The sequence below is a fragment of the Pteropus medius genome, unplaced genomic scaffold (assembly GCF_902729225.1).
Source record: "Pteropus medius unplaced genomic scaffold, Ma_sr-lr_union100, whole genome shotgun sequence".
Lineage (NCBI taxonomy): Eukaryota > Metazoa > Chordata > Mammalia > Chiroptera > Pteropodidae > Pteropus > Pteropus medius.
This window is the reverse complement of record NW_024349224.1, coordinates 5,904,628-5,922,156: the sequence shown is the minus strand read 5'-3', so window position 1 is coordinate 5,922,156 and position 17,529 is coordinate 5,904,628. Positions and strand designations below refer to the sequence as shown.

Genomic DNA, 17,529 nt, shown 5'->3' with positions numbered 1-17,529 from the left:
CTCACCAGGAGATTCCAACTCGGTGAGCATGAGGGATTCTTGTGCACGTGCCAAGGGTGGCTTGGGCCAGGAAATCTCCGGGTCCCCTCAAACTGGATGGCGATGCTGGACGCCGACACAAGAAGAATGAGAACGAACGGCATCTAAATGACACTTCTGAAACCACCGTCCAGATTCCGCGTGGGTCCTCGACATTTCCCTACCTGTCGCGCTGACTCCCGACCTAGACAGACATGGTGCACTATCAAAGGCAATGGCTGCTGACCTTTCCGGCAGGAAAAGGCTGGTGGCCGAGGTTCTGGGGGTTGCTTGTAGCTATCAAGAGAAAGGAAAATATGAGCACCCCCGGGAACCCCGGCCTTCTCTAAAGTCTATGAAGAGTGATGCTTGGAAGATACTGAAAATAGAAAAGGAATATTACGAAGGCTGTAACTGAGGTTCCTTCGCAGAGGCAGCTGATCTTCATCGATCCACTTATCTGCTCATAATTTGTGAAGAACTGGACCATGGCCTCGCCACGGGTCTGCACCGGATGGCTGCGTGTTCTGGACTCGCCTCTTACACGTCTGACGAGGGCTGTCTCGCTGCAGATAACGGGGCCCGAATTTACTCTACGGAACTGGCCTGTAGTCCACAATTTGGAAGAAACTGCATGGCTATCCACGTTCCATTTTGCAATAAGATCAATAATCCCCAGTTTTTTGTCAAGGGAGAGTCAGTGAGATTCACAAATTCACTACCGAAAACCACGTCAGTCATTTTCACGTCTCTAGCAGCACGGGGTCCCCAGATTTGTCAACCACAAATACTCAATGCCTCCAGGATAAAGCCTGAGCTCCCTGGCATGGCTTCCCTGAGGGGGACAGGGACAGACAGCACGGGGACCTGACCCAGGCAGACAGGTCAAGGGCATCTTTGTCCCAAGGAAGGGATAAATGCAGCTCCCATCTGAAAAATAAGTAGAAATAATCTATATCTATGCTTCGGTGGGAGCAGACGGCCCAGGAAGAGGAAATGACACGTGCAAAGGCCTTGAAGAACGAAGCCCTGGAGTCACTGAGAAACGCCAGCGCAACGGGCCGGCAGCGAGTGGAGAGGCGGGAGGGAGGCCGAGGTGGAGAAGTACGCGCTCAAAATACAAATGTTTTAGTCTGTATCCCGAGAGAGCAATTAGAAGCCATTAATGACTTTACGCGGGGAGGGGGCATGGTTAGATCTGCATTTGAAAACAGCCAAGAAGACAGGAGTGTTCCTTGCTAGAAGCTGTCCACCTGTCAAAACTCTCGAGTCACAAGCAACAGAAAGGAGCTTCTGCTGAGATTATCACAGGGGTCGAGAGAATGGACTCTGGAGGCAGGCTGCCTCTGCTAACAGCTCTCTCGCTCGCTACTTCTGTGACCGAGGCCAGGTCGCTTAATCTCTCTGAGCCTCCGTTTCTTCATTTGCAAACAGTCCTGGGAGAGCTCATCTGAAAAACCTAGCTCAGGTCACGCACTCGTGGAGTGGCCACGCTAAGGCAATGCACCTCTACCTGCAGCCACTGAAGAAAGTGGGTCCACAAGGTAACACCCAGGTGCTGTCAGAGGAGGAACAAACGTTGGAAGAGCAAAAACAACAGTCCGCCTCAACATCAAAGAGCCTAATATTGACGGACCACGGCCCAAACACAAGGCAGAGGAAAAGCTCGAGAGAAACATTCGTTTCATCGTATTTTGCTACTAGCATCCAGCCGGAAGTCGGTAAAAGCATCAGAGAAGGCACAGGCATTAGGAGACGTGGGACATTTGGGTTCTATGCCCACCAAGATCTGGCTCTGATGCCCTCAGACGAGCCTCTATACCTCTGAGCCCTTCCTTTTCCAAAACAAAGAGGACAGGGTGATCGCGCCTCAGGCCCCTTCCAACTCTGACGTTCTAGGGTTCCCTGGTAGTTGGGCCTCAGCTTGTCAGGGCCTAGCAGTGGGGCATCGCCAGTATAGTCAATAAAGACCCTAAAATGAACGTCCCAGGCCTTGAAAGAAATCACGCGATGACAAATATGACTATATCTCTGCGACTGGTTTCTCTGGCAGTGTGAGCAATAAAGAGATCTCAGAAGAGAAGCCACACCAAAAGGCACAAAGGCCATTTGTTCTCCAGGGAAGCGCCCCATGGGTGTGACTGTCCCTTCAGGTTGCTAACAGGAAACAGTAGCCCATAATATCGTTTCTGTGTGTCACTTACATATAAGGTGGCCTCTAATTTAACTCAAGACCTTCGGTTCCTGAACAGCATCAAAGTGAAGGCAATCTTTCAGAAGCCCGAGTCTGAAGAACAAACTAACAAGAGTTATTAATCACTCAAGAATTAACACCCTGTGCCTTAGAAGTAATAAAAACCAGTCACTACAACATAATAACATCACATAAATAGAAAAAATAAGAGTCTGGCAGAAATCTATACATGAAGCTGGGAGAGGCCTGAGTGAACAGCCACCATTTACATTCGAAACACTGACTCGGTCCTTCAAGTGGTGTGACTGACATGCCAGAGTGCAATGGCAAATACAGGACAGCATGCACAGCCACAAAGGTGGGGGGCTGTCAGCCAGAGAATGGGGTGACAGGCGTGGGAAAGAAACGGTGGAAACGACAGATTACCTCACCCGCCATGCTGAACCAAATCAAATAACTCATGAATAACACTTCGGCTGCATACTTTTATGCAACTACTTAAAGTCCTCGAGACTGTCCCCTCTACAAGAGGCGGTGGAGATGTCGTTTCCGCCCAACCACAAGTCCAATGTCAAAAGAAAAGAAATAGACCCGAGTGTCCTAAACAAGGAAGAGAGTCACAAGTGGTTCGCATGTGGGAAGGCCTGCCTGCCTCTGACCCAAGTCCCAAATTATCGGGCTGGTATTCAATTTGTGAAGGGGAGGGGAAGACCCTGGCAGGTAAACGCCTCAACTCGCTTGTAATTCTTCTCGAAATGTGCAGGGTTGCTAGCTTGCTGTCTCCAGGGCGTGTAGTAGGTCTTGAAATGCGTACGAATAGTATAATTTGGACTTGTTTCCCAGGGCAAACCTTCACAAATGCAAGATAATGGTCTTCACTTTATTTTCAATTGCAAATGTTTACCACTCTGGTTCCCTTGACTTTTGAGAGAAAGCCAGTCCCCGAGGTATGAAAGCACTGTACCCCGCAAAGAAACGTGTTAGAAAAGAAGGTCCTCGTCTGCTCTCACGCTGCTGGGCTCATAAGCAGAGCTGGTGTTCACCACTAAGATGTCTCTGATTCGGCCATCTTTGAATGTCCCCCATCTACCGCCATCTATGGAAATTCTTCCTGTCCCAAAGGCCTGTCATAAACCACTTTTCTCTTATTTCCTTCCTCTGAATTACTTCCTGCCTTGTGCCTTATCAACCTGGGAGACAGAAGTCCTAGCTTTCTGTATAACTTTACACTTACCTGCGCCCGGTGGAGCAGATAAATGACAAGATGACTAGGATGAAGAAAGGATATTTCTCTTCTGGTTTCGCTCTATCAAAAAAGGTTTCAAATATAATTATTGTCCACTTCTAAGGTAACTTTTATAAAAATACCTCAGCGTGGAATAGCAAAAACTAACATGCACATGGCGGGCGGGGGGGGGATCCTGAATTTTCCGATTTAAGAAACGGAAACTCAGTGTCTTAGAATATTGCCGTTTTTATAAGAATATTGTATTCCGTTTCCAGGTTTTTCACAGGACTCAATACAAAGGTCAGGTTCTTTCAGAGCTCTTCCTTGCTCACAAAATGTAATCGAGGTTATTCCAATTTTGACGGAAAACAACACTGCTTAATTAACTAAACTAATTAAGGCAGATCCTTTCTCTTATTAAAAGAGAGGGGAAAAAAAAAATATTTTAAGATCCCGAGAACCCCAGCAGGCCACCTGGTGCTACTTACGCCTGGCTATGTGGACACCATATTTATTCACTCTGTCTCAAGACAAAAAAGAAATGGAGCACTTCAGAACAAAACACAGGACTTCTCTCCTCCTTCCTCAACAAAGAAGGGAGAAAGAGAGGGGACTCTTGAGCCTCCAGTGGCATTCACACCAAAATCCTGTGTGAGGCTGAGACCCCTCCCATCCACCCAAGGAGCCAAGTCTGCCTCGTGGACTCAGACAGCAAAGGCAGTTGTGCTGCTCATGAAATTACGACCGAACTTCCCCCTTTGTTCCAGCAAAAGACTTCCTGTGAGAGAGCAGTAATCCTTTAAAGCTTTCCAGCCCAAAAGTCTCTCCTGGTTCGCATTCCCCCATCCCCATCTCCCAGAGGAAAAGCTCAACAACATCACAAGGCATTTCTTGGTTCGAAGCAGTGTTGGGTCTCGAGGACTCCTGGTGAGGAAAGAAGGCTGGTCATCTGAACATCCTTTCCTGGGATCTGTCTGAAGTGCAGACAAGCAGCAAAGATGAATATTAATATGCCTTCCATCATCAAAAGCGATTGCATACCCAAAGGATGATAAATATTTTAATCAGTTTTCAGCTTGTCTAGCGGAAGTCAGTTTACTCCTCAGAGATTTCCCTAGTTCTGTGCCCAAAACCTGTCCAGTACATGTCGCTTTCCCTATAGAATTCCGGAAATTAGTACTGAGAGTCCAAGCTTCGTTGGAAAACTCATTTAATTTTATGACAATTTTACTCTACTACGTTTTTCAAGAACAGGGAAATCTAAAATATGAAGGACACCAACGAACGAGACAAATCACCACTATTCTAAGTTTTACCAGCACTGCTACTCAGGGAAAATAATTACTTACTTATGTTTCTCATTAAAAAAAAAAAAAAAAGGTTTTCATGTTTGCGTAAGTTATTTGCCAGTGATTGCTAAATCTTCTCGGTGTAAATGCCAAAGGCTTAAAACAGGACACTCTCGTGCATCCTCTGTCCTCTCCGTATGTATTTTTTTTAATGTTAAAGATGTTTTGGTGTACTGTTGAGAGGGGGGGACTACATTTGGTGCAAAATAAAAACGACCCCCAAAATAATCCTGTTAAACAGGACCTAACATTTTAGGACAAAGTACAGAGTCAAAAAGAATTTACTGAAGGTTAACATGGTGAGCCCGGATGTGAGGAAGTGACAGGTGTCGAGTACCTACTACGTACCAGACACTGTCCCAGCAGCTGGGGGAACGACGGCCGACAGAACAAAGCCCCCGCCTTCGGAGGAGTCTGCTCGGCAGAGGCGGACAGACAGTGTCGTGGCCGGCAGAGGAGGGGGACACGCGACGAGAGAGAGCTCGGTCAGGGGAACTCTCGGGAGTGACATGAGCAGAGAGACCTGAGGGAGGTGAGGGGATGAGTCACGCAAATAATAGAGGGAAGAAAATTCCAGACAGAGGCCACAGCTAATGCAGTGCCCTGAGGCAGGAGGAAGCCGGCCATGTTCTAAAGACAGTGAGGAGGCCGGTGGAGGGGAAGAAGTCAGATTTCTCAGCATGATGGTTAAGTCGGGGCCAGGGGAGTGAGATGACCGGACACGCCTTAAAGGAACACGCTGACCGGGGTGGACGTAGGGTGGCTGAAGCAGGAGGCTATTTCTGGTTCTTGCCAAGATGGCGGCAAAGGGGGAGGTGAAGGGGGAGTCAGACCGTGGATGTATCATGAAAGCAGAGCTAACTAAATTAGATAAATGACGACAGCTCCGAGGTTTTAGGCTGGGCAACTGGGCGGTGCAAGTTATTAAACTGTGCGATACTGGGAGAAAGGCTTGGGGGATTATGGGAATCAAGAGTTTGGTTTTAGATATGTTAAATTTGAGATACTTATGACTCGATGGCTGACTGCAGCCAACCTTTCCCAACTACTGTTCAGGTGCTCCAAAATATAGACCACAGTGTTCAGGCGTTCCAAAATATAGACCCCCAGTACCAAGAAAATATTGATTTATCACAGGCACTGGCATATCCCACCATTTCCGTCTATTAAAAAATTCACTGTAACTACATGAAAAGTTTATGACATCAAATAAAATACAAGCCCTCCTGATCCCCTAACTGCTGTTAAAGAAGATCAGATGAACAACTCTGGGTACTTTATAATTGCTCATTTAATAATATTTAAGTAAGAGGCATACATATCATCAAGCTACCCCCTGTTCCAAGTCTTTATAACCAATGCGGATGTGTCTATGACACTGGACATCCATTTTGAATATTGCCATAATACTCCAGCTTTTTGTTTGAAACCTAATTTTGTCAACTGATCAAAACCAAGTTGGTGATTAGCTGAGATTTTTATATCCATCAAGGAAAAATTTACAGCTGAGATTGCCACAGGTGCTTCCAAATCGGCTGAGATATTGGCGAATAAAAAAAACGTGTTAGGAAAAGGCGATTAATTTCAAAATACCATCTCTGAGCGATACATGAAGATACTTTCAGGGTACTGGAAGAGCCAAAGTCATCACAGTTCCTTTAGTTTTAAAAAAAAAAAAAGTCATTCTTGTGCAGATGTCAAATGAGGAGGGAGCGGACGATGGCGGTGTTGCCCTAACGCACGCAAGAGCCAACTCAGTGTGCTCCTGGCGTTCCTGGGAAGGCCGGGTTTGGGCGCTGGGAACACACTTCTCCACAGCGACGTGTCTGCAAAATACGGAAAGATTCCCAGCCCAGCCTCTCACAGGGCTGAGCCCACAGTGGGGCAGCAACATGACCAGAGCAGCCCCGCGCTCCAGGTCACTCTGTGTCCACGACCGACCTCAGTGCTGGAGGAAGGGAACCGAGAAAAGGGGAGGGACGCTGTCACCATGGAAACTCGGTCAATGACCTCCAAGGAAGGACGGGTCACACTGCCTTCTAAACTCACTGCTGGTGATGTCTCGATTGTGTAGAGGATTTTCTGTTGGATGTTTCGAGCTTTCTCATTTGATGATCATAACAATTTTCTTCAGAAAGTAACAGTTTTAGAGACCGTACAATTAACCAACTTGGGGGAAAAAAGGATCCTTAAGTCTTGGATAACATTCCCCAAAACAGGCACACATCCTTCAGAAATCTTGCTTCCCTTTTAAAACTGTAGGTCTGCCGATTTTTTTCACATAACTTCATTTTTCTAGATTGAGATTCTTCTAGAATATTTCCAAACTATTTATAATGCGATAGATGACAGATTGGAGTTGAACTTAATGCCCCACACCCCACCCAAATCCCCACCCCCTGGGGGAAAAAAAAATAAGAAGAAATAAAGTCTACATTTGTTTCATGCCAAATCTTTCCAGAAAAAAAAAAAAAACAGAAATTCCTGACACCCCAATCTGCCAGCTGGGTTTCTGAATTCGCATCTGAAATGCTATGGTGATCTGCTGGTCACAGCCATCCAAAATAAACCTCAGCAGCCAAGGCTTCAAAAGCACCCAAGGAAAAGAAGCAGAATCTTCACACCTTTCCATCCATCTGGATTCCAGGGTAATTAAAATTATTTAAAACAGAATCCATGTGTGTGTGTCTGAGTGTGTGTGTGTGTGTGTGTATCCTAAATATATATATATGTTCTAAATATATATATTCTAAATATATATATTCTAAATATATATATTCTAAATATATGTATGTCCTAAATATATATTCTAAATATATATATATGTTCTAAGTATATAAATATTTAGGATGTGTGTAAATGTGCGTGTGTGTGTAACAATAGCAAAATTGAGCTGAAGCCCATGAAACCAAGGTGAAAATAGAAACATTGGCTGTTGACTCTAGTTTTCCTTTCCAAACACTAAGGAGAATTAAGAGGGATGGCAAGGCTTTCGCCCGGAATGGCTTAGCTCCTGCCCCTGCGCTTCGCCATCTTTGGCGTTCCTCAGCCTCGTTCCTGTCGCGTGCAGAGCGGAGGCACCGGACTATCCTCTCAGCATCCCTGGGACGTAACAGGCACATCCCGGCACTCGGTACCAATAAGGCTCAACCCGCACGCAGCCCACGTAAGGGTTAAAAGCAGAAAGTCCTACCCACTGGCTTGCTCTGATGTTCTTGGCGATATTGTCGCTGGATGTATCCTCAGTAGAATTTCATTCAACACCTCTGTCTTTAAGTACAAAGCTGTAGGCTGTAGCAGCTTTAAAAAACATAAGTATCCCTTTTTTCTGCTGCACAGTATCTGTGTGTGAAATTCTCTAAAGGGGTTTAAGTATTTACCCTGAACACTATCAGACGATTTCTAAAATTTTCCTTATCCAGTTGCAAAAAGACTTCAAAGTGAATCATAAACATAGTCCTTTGTGCTTTCCATGCACATTCTGTTTCTAAGGCTTAAGCCTGAATTCTCTTGGAATTGTAAATTTCTTCCCAAAAAGGCAGGATACACAACACTTAAAAAAAAAAAAAAATCATTGCTAAGTCTGTAGCAACTAAAGCAAAACCTGGAGAAATCCAGGAGGCCATCAAAGAAGGAATCAAAACGTGTTAAAAATTCATTGCTAAATTACATGTACGATTTCCTCCCAGGTAGTTTATTCTTAACAGAACAATACGGCTGTAGGGAACGGCAGTGGGTGGGTGAGAGGGAGGAGAAGGGACAGACCGACCTTCAGCGAACACACGTAAGATACGAAAAACCGTGAGTCAAGGATTTTAAGCCACTGTAGCTGAAAAGTGACTTTTTTCCTCCAAATTTCCAAAGTTAAACCTAGAAGTTCCCGAACTCCGTGTTTGTGTACATAACTTGAGTTACTGGGTGCTTGTGACTGTGGACCTGCCTTCGATCTGTGCTTTCTGAGCACTTGCCAAAAAGGAGAGAAGGGAATTTTCATTTTCATTTAAAACCACCAGATATGTCACACCAGGTCCTAAATTACTACAGTATATTCCTGCTCCTACGTCAGAAAAGCTACCTCTGAAAATGAAAGATGGGATTATGTTAGCAAATGTAATTTACTATACATGATCGCTAAAAGGAAGATATATAAAAATATATAGAAACATAAATATTTGAATATATACACACACACATATATAAGTTGGTGACTTCACCATTAATATGGACCGAAAAATTAATGTTTATTTATATTACTTTCTTCTTCGTACCTCCGGAAATCGTTAATCCTAGAAGAAAGTTTAAAATGAACTTGCCTAACTGAATTACAACACAATAGCCAATGTCGCTACAGTCAGTACATATTTCAGTATATGAAAAAGCAGCCCTCGTCCTCTACTCGGTTATCCAAGATTTCAGTCTAAAGCACAGTGGTGATAGCCCCATTAATCTCCCCCGACAAAGTGCTCCTCGGCTCAGCCATTCCTGTGACTAACCTACAGGAAGGAGGGCTCCACGTGACAGCCGTGGACAGGCTCCTGTCATGAGCTTTCCCCGATGATTTACACAGGTCAGAATGACAAGGAAAAAGGCATGACTCATCTTGAAATCAGAACTAACGTGTAAAGGACAACCTTCGCATTCTTAAGTACATTTCTCTCTTAAAACTTTAACAACAAGAAATGGGTAATGGTATTACATAAAACACCTACTCGTTTTCCACATCTCTCTGCTCTCCTGTGCCAAATTTTAACGTAAATGGGTAAAATTAAATGTAGCCTATGGCTTACCTAAGATAATTATACGTTGTGTTTTACACTGTTTGAAAAACGGATACATTAAAATAATCCAGTCTTGGCTCCTACCCATTAAAAGTCAATAAAGGTTATTAAGGCCAACTGCCACATAAATGCATTGCGATCCCAGCCCGAGGAACTGTCAAGACAGGAAATGCAATTCAAAACATTCAAAGCATCAGGGTCTACTCTTCTCCTAGAAAAGGGAAAAAGCGACGAAGAAAAGCGTGAAGACATTTCTCTCCAGTATAGAAACCATCCGTCCTTCTGCAAATGTTTACTCTGGAAACTTCTAGAATATTGCTGTTGGATTATACCAAATTGACCTTTTTTTTTTTTCTTAAGGTCAAAAAAATGAATAAATGTCATCAATTTAGAGGACATCACACCCAGCATTCTTTCCTGTGTCACTGTGAATTTGATAGCGTTAAAACATTTTATAAGTAAAATAAATGTCAGTTTTGCAAAGCGTGATATCAGACCCTGAGAGACAACTGGCCTATCCACTGCATCTCTGGCCACAGCAAGACTTGCTCACCTCACGGGAGATTTCGGCTTTTCATATTTCTCTTTACCCAGAAAGCAAGGCTTGTATAGTTTTCTTTCAAATGGTAACTCTCTCTTATCCTGTAGCGTCTCCTCATAAAGACAGTAATCTTAAATGTGGAGTTGTGGGTTGGTTTTAAAAAAAAAATAAAATGCAAATACAAATACTTCAATAGTATTACGGTGTTATAACACCTCCCTGAATAGAGAGCAAAGTGAGAGAAAAGGTTAGGCTAAATTTCCGGGCCATATATAAGAAAGGGTTCTGCTGCTTTGGATTTAATTCATGAGGTAATATTCGGGGGAAACGTGATATTTTATCTGAATGTCATTCGAATATAAGGTTTAACATTTACATCACAAGAGCGGCACAGAGTAAAACTATCCTCGGGGAGAGGAATGGCAAGAACAAACAGCCTGATAAAAAACGGTGCTTGCTGGAACAGGGGATGATGGCAGGGGAGGCTGGGGGAGTTTTAAAGACGGCTGACTCAACGTCCTGAGATACGCGACTGGTTACGACACGTGGAGCAATTACCATTAATGGAAGAAACGCGATTTCAAAGCTCATTTGCCCTCCTTCTTCCGTGTCCTACCTGAGACCACGTCTTCCAACCACAACGTGGAAAAAAAGAACACAAAGAGAGAAATTTCAACACGAACGCTCTACGCATAAGCAAAAGGTGAAAAGCAAGGTACAGACTGCCCGAGGTTTTCTGTTTTATTTTCTTGCCCAAAGAGATCGATCCCATGTCGCAAGAACAGACAAAATACATTAATTGGAGAAGTCTTTCCACAACACACATGTGATTTTACATTTTTTAAACAAGGCATAAAGATAAAAAAGAATCATCTGTCTAAAAGGCTAATAATTTTGAGTAATATATTCCCTGGAAGCAAAGTGAGTACATTCAGAAATACCGTTTAGATTAGCCTAATTCTATAGAATCCAAATGTGCACCAAACACTGCACTTTTTATGTTAAATTGCTGTTGAATTTGTTAACCCACAACTGATTTCCTGTGTTATGGAATCTTGGAGATTACAGCTAACTTGAAGCAACAGGGATAATTCTTGACAGTTAATGGTACATTTGTATGCATTTTCCTGAAAGGCTCACATCTGGGGGCCTCCAACCGGTAGCTCAACATTGCCCCCTACTGCTTGCAACTGAGAAAAACATGAGATGGGCTGGGTGCAAAAGCAGGAATGTAACCAGCCAGTGCCAGCTGCACCCTGAGCACACAAATTCAGATGGCCCGGCACACAGAGCCACAGAACTGCAGACTTCTCCAACGATTATTCTCTTCTGTCTCCTCCAATAGCAAAAGTAAATTATTATGAATTTGTTCAAAGTCATGAAAAAGGCTGGAAGCCATGTCGAATTTAATTTAGAAGTACCGTCCCTTTTATCTCGGCCCAAGCCGCCGCTCTGCTGATAATGATCATCCTGGGACTTGCTGAGACACTGAGGCCATTCATGTCACTCAGAACACTTAAGTAACACCACACCGCCTGCAAAAAAAAGAACGCGCTCTGGAGAATTCCCAAGACTGCTCTTCTTTTTAGCATTTTTCACATGAGAGTTATAAAGTAAACAGAAGATGGTCCGTCTAATGTGTCATCGCCACCAAATTTAAAAGACATTATAACGACGTCTTTTAAATGAATTCTTAACGAACATCATCGGTAAGCTCACGATTTCACTTTAAAAAACGAAAAGCTTGAACGAAAGCGACTGAAGAAAGGATTTTAACAAAATCGGCGACAGACTCTAATTCACAGAGCCGTGGAATTCCAGTCCCAAAGGCAAGCTGGCGTCTCAGAGTCAAGGTTCAGCAGCGTAAAGAGGTTCTAAAGCAGAGGGAAGCGGACGAAGCCGGAATGAAAGAAAAAAACCGCCTGAAACCGAAGCTGCCTTTATGGATCTGCGCCATAAAAAGGGGGCGCACTCTACGAGGCCTAGTTTTAGGAGCAGCTCTAACCGAGGAGACAGGCAGGGACCTTTCATTACCTGCGACTCGGTTTTACGATGCTCGGTTTTGCACTGATTCGTTTCTTTGGGAAGCTCTATTTTTATGAGGCTCTTAGTATTTTCAAAGGAGTATGACATTGCCCCCTCAGACACGGACCCGGGAAAAGGCATGGCTTGAAGATCTGAGGAGACGTCTGAAAGCAGGGACTTCTGGGTTCGGACCCAGACTTTCCGACTGGAGTCCCCCCAAGGGGGCGATTGGATGTTTTCCTTATTGTAAAATAGCGAGCGACAAGAGCCACCCTTTTTTGCAGATTAGTTCATTGTTTCCAGCACATTTCAAAGTCTGTGCAGTGGCGCTATCTCAAGAGTTTAGCAGGCTTTTATCGCTTTTCCACTACAATCCAAATTCAATTATTTGGAGGTGGAACACTGAGGTGAAGGGCATGACCCTAGGGCCGGCCTTCCTGAGTTCAAATCCCAGCTCCCCACTTAGAGTCAATGACCTTGAGGAAATGACGTAGACCTTCCGTGCTCGGTCTCCTCGTTGGAAAGTGGAGAATAATACCTACTTTACGGGGTTGTCATAAAAGTTAAATAAGTTGTATCTGAAGCATTTAGAATAGTGTCTGGTACTCAATAAGTGTCATGTAAGTATTTGCTATTATGATTGTTATTAAATTAAGGCTTAATTCAAGAACTCCATGTGGCGTCAACTTGCCTTCCAGTTATAATTCTGCCTACGTCCCCTGAATTCCCTGCTCTAGTCACACTGTACCCCTGCACCTCTCATCCTGCTTTTACAGCTCCTGGAGCCTAAAATTCCTATCCAAAAGCCCTAGCCGACCCTACTCCTCCCCATCCAAGGTCCCCAGAAGCCACAGCCCCAGTTCCAGTGGTCTGAATTTAACACTCCCTCCTGTGGGCTGTGATTTCCTTTTTTTAAGTCTCTATTACGGGATTTCATTTTAGCTAATGTAACGGGCTCTATCCACGTCTCTCTCCCTGTTATACGAGGTGCAGCAGTTCGGAGCACAAGCTCGAGAGTCCGACGGCCTGGGTCTCGATCTTGTTCTGCCACTTACTCTGGGACCTGGCATGACGCGCTGATTTCTCTCTACGCCTTGGTTTTCGCACCGATAAATTAAGGCTCATTAGAGTTTCTACGGCTCATAGGATTGTTGTAAGAATTTTTAAACCTAACAGAGGGAAAACCCTTAGAATAGGGCCTAATGCGTGAAAGACGGAAATGAATTTTAGATACGGTTGTTGTATGGTTCTCCCCTCTTCGCCGCTTCGTGGCCTGTGTCTAATGCGGAGCCTTAGGTGTAGGAAATGCTCCAAAAAACATGTCCGCTGAACCGAACTGAGGTTGACCGACAAAACCCTGGCTGTCCCGATACCGTACCAAAAGTAACCCAACTCGCTCGTTTAGACTAATTCTGTACGTATTTACCTATGCGGATTGGGCAGCAGAGGGTTTATAAAGCACGACCCCCTGGAAAATATGGTCTCAGACCTCACGCACTCACCACGAATTCCATCTTCTTCCACAGCTCTTCCAGCTGCGCCACGGGCTGATGCCACCAATCGGTGCATTTTTTGTATCGGTTGCCTTGAAACCAAAACTGTCGCAGCCACTCGAACTCGACCTGTGGATCACAGAAACAAGACAGTGTTTCTAATGCCCTTATGCTGGACGGTCAAGGACGAGAACGTCGTCACTCAATTTTCCTCCAGGGACGTAATAGCCACAGAGTGAGAGAAAGAGAGAAAAGCTCAGCCCCCCAGTTCCCAACGTAACTTGGAGTCTCCAGAGCCTTTCCGCAAAGCCAAGGAAAACGTCGTTTTAAAGCTCAGGAAGACGGGCCAGGTCAGGCTGGGGAGGGATTTCCAATCACATTTGTCAGTCAGACTCGAGGAAACTGTAAGTCAGTCAACAACACTCAGATCCTAAAGTATACAGCGGCCTGCACTACGCATGATGGGAAAGATATAATCAAACAAAGTATGTTTTTCTTAGACATCTTTATTAAAAACCAGCATTAAGAGCAAAACACAGACACATATTAAGGGATACCAACTGTAAGTTTCTTAGATTTAAAATAAAGAACGTACCCAACTATATTTTAAAAGGAAAGAAAGAAGGAAAGAAGGAAAGAAGGAAGGAAGGGAGGGAGGGAGGCACTGGCCAAAAAATAAATTTACCCAGGGGCCAGGAGAAGCTGGTGATAATGTCAACCCATATAACTAAACAATATAGTTAATTATGGGGGCGTACATACAGTAACTCTATAGAGACACTCAAGTTGTCACTTTTCGACTTAGGGCAAATGACAATAGGTACAAAGAGCACCAGAGACACCTAATCATTTCTTTTTCTTCCTAGGAACATACTACGGCAAACTTCTATTTCCTGCCCCGTTAGCACCCCTCCTTCTACTCCAGCCAAACCCCACTATTCATTTGCAAACCCATCCCCTCCCCGAGCCTCAGTCCACGTGGTCTGGGTGGAGCTGTGGCCCTGATTCCAGGTGTGGCATGTGCCATCCGAGGCCGAGCCAACCAGCCCTCACATTTCTCCAGTCGCGGAACTGGGTTTGGGGGTCAGAGGCACATGTTCAGTCAGAATAAGTCTTGAGATTGCAGACTGTGAGGAGATACAGGAGGAGGATTCTGTAAGCATTTTGCAAAATCGGAAGGATGGAGGCAACACAGGAGGAAGCGGCTGCAAGATGAACAGACAGAAACAAGGTCCTGGTGACATCAGATGATTCTTGATCAAGCTATTCCTGAAGGCCTTTTTTGCTGAAACCAGTGCAGGTTGTGTTTTCCATCCCCTGCAGCTGAAATAATCCCCACATGTGGAGACGAGAGGACGAGCGAAGCTTTGAAAGGGTAAGAAATTGTTTCTTATCTATTTTCCAAGTCTTCTATTATTTATCTTCAACTTGAAATTCAAATTTTGCCATCAACGTACAACTCCACTCACCCTCCAAAATTCTTTTTACCTCCACCCTCTAAAGAAACGCCGACCTTTCACAAGTTAACATCGGGCCGTCTGGCTTTGCCAAGGTAATCAAGTTCCATACACAGACGCAGGGCTCTTATGATCTTCACTTGTTACCACAAAGAATTTTTTTGTTTATCCATATTGAATTTTCATGAGGCAAATAAAAGCAACTTGTGAAGATTTAACAATGGTCAAAATGGCTCAAATAACTAACCTGAGAACACTAAGTCATATGAAAGCGCTTTTAGTTGACGTTACCTAAATGTTTGTTTGATATGTAGAACTGATTTTCAGTTAAAGCTGTTTAAACAAACAAACAAAAAAGGAATGTGGACAATTTTAAGACAAGAGCTGCTAAACCTTATCTGTGGAATTAAGACAGTGGTTAACAAAAGCGAACCTGACGGCTTTGAAAGCAGAGTAAACACAAGTGTGTGTAGTTCAACCTCTCCGAAGATAGAGGTTTCACAACATGACTTATTATAATAAAAACTTTTTTTAACAGATTTCCCATGAAATTGGTTCACACTACAGAACGGCCTGTCAGCAAAGCGTCAAGCTCTACGTTAGAGAGAGCTGAAAAGGTTTTTTAAAGTTTTTCTAGCTTTGCGCAGGTTATTTCCATCGATGAGGACAAAACACATAAGGTTTGGCAACCACGGTACCCCAGGAAATAAAATGATCGTATACTTCAGTCAACTATCGGGGTACACTAGAGTCTGGATTTCGGCAAATTAAAACTCAGAAGCAAGGGGAGGAGCAGACCTGGCAACTCTGCTGCCAGAATGTCCTGCCCTGATTATTGATTAAGTAATAATCACTAGCGAATAATGATTTCGTCTTTCTCCTCAGACACCCAGCTATCTTTGGAGGCAGACAATGTCAGGGCATACTGAAGAAGAGGGGTTCTGAGTCAGCTTGAAACTGGGCTCCACTACTGAATGGCTTGTTATGTTATGTGTACGACGATTCCGTAACAAGCACGCAGGTGTGTGGTGAGGATTAAGTGGGTTGACAATCAGTGGCCTCCTAGATGCCAGGTACTTGCTAGATGCTGAGAGCGGGAACCGAACGAGGCCACAAGGCCTAGGACTTGTTGTCTTCGAGGATCTCGCAATCTTATGACATTTTCTGAGCAGGAAAAGTTCTAAGGCTCACGTCGGTTCAGGCCCACCCCTCTGCCGCTGAAGCCAGGCAGAAAAGTGCAAAACTGAGGGCTTACCAGAATTTTATTCTGGGTGAAAGCACTGTCCGTGAGGTACAATCTTTGTGGGCATCAAATCCACGGGCACATATTTTATTCATCTCTGTAACCTGACTTTTTCATTTCGAGGTGGTGGGCAAAAATATTACGAGATTGTAATCAAATGCCGCCCTCACCCATCCCCTCACTGCCAAGAGAAGTAGCTGGCTCCTTTCTTAAAATTAATTAAGAAAGCAAAAAGAAATTTCCAGCTTCTTGATTTGGAGTTTGAGTTTCAAAAAAAACAAAAAACAAACAAACAAAAAAAAAAACCCTGCTATTTCCCCCCAACTCCCCCACAGACTCTGGGAACGAGAAAAGAAAGCTGCAGGGAAGACGCTGCACGAAAGCCAGAGGCTGAGGACTCAGAATAGAACTGAAGCCTTATTACTTCAGGGCTAAAAGGAAAAAAACACACACAAAAAACACAAAAAACAGTCTAACCATACTGACTGACTAGGCAAGTTTTAGCCACGACAGAAGAAGGGTCTTCGTCCCTTCTCCGGAGAGTAGTTCCTCCCGGAGCCTCGCAGCTGCCAGAGCTGAAGTTAAGAGACAAGCCAGCAGCAGGGGAGAAGCTGACTGTGGCCAAGGACCCTCCCGCGGGTGACGCCGATCCCAGAAGACAAGGACCAGCAGCCCTCCTGAGGTTCTCCCAGAGTGCGTGATGCCGATGAACCAAACTCCCAGATTTCTGATTTGCGCGGCATGGAAAGTCACTAGATTAGTCAATCTTTGGAGCAGCTACGATACAAAGATCAGTAGCAGGAAGCACACTGACAACCTAGAGGCCTTGCAAAACCTCAAAGGGCCCTCCGAGTCCTCAGAGAAAAATGAAAACGTGTGCGTAATAGTTTCACAGCTGTGACCCAAAAAGAGTCAAAAGAAGCTTTTTTTGCTAGAAATGTCTAGGAAAAGTCTGAAGGGGAGGAAGCAGCAGAATCCCTCATCTGCCTACCTGAACCTTCTTCGTCACTGGTCTCCTGTGCACCAGAGAGCGAAGGTCATAAGATTCCAAAGTTGTCATTTCTGAGCCACTGAGTCACCATGTATCTGCCAATCTTCTCCATCGCTCTCATAGGTGAGCGAAAGTCACCTGCTTTTCTTCCGCCAAGTTACTTGAGATCTGTGCTCACCACCCAGAATCAAGTCTCCTTCCATCACCATAAA

At 44.5% G+C, this 17,529-nt stretch overlaps 1 protein-coding gene across 9 annotated transcripts in view; it reads right to left on the bottom strand.

Annotated features, from left to right (window-relative positions):
- The window catches only part of FTO (FTO alpha-ketoglutarate dependent dioxygenase), a 325,863-nt gene that overhangs the window by 170,772 nt on the left and 137,562 nt on the right, over positions 1 to 17,529 (bottom strand). For 7 of the 9 annotated variants that reach the window (XM_039880891.1, XM_039880894.1, XM_039880888.1 and 4 more), the window contains exon 8: positions 13,636 to 13,755. The exons of 1 other annotated variant lie outside the window; for it this stretch is intronic. In XM_039880891.1, the coding sequence (XP_039736825.1) occupies positions 13,636 to 13,755 (120 nt within the window). Of the gene's footprint in view, positions 1 to 10,831; positions 11,644 to 13,635; positions 13,756 to 17,529 lie in introns of those variants that run through there. One more of the 9 variants, XM_039880896.1, reaches the window with a different exon arrangement.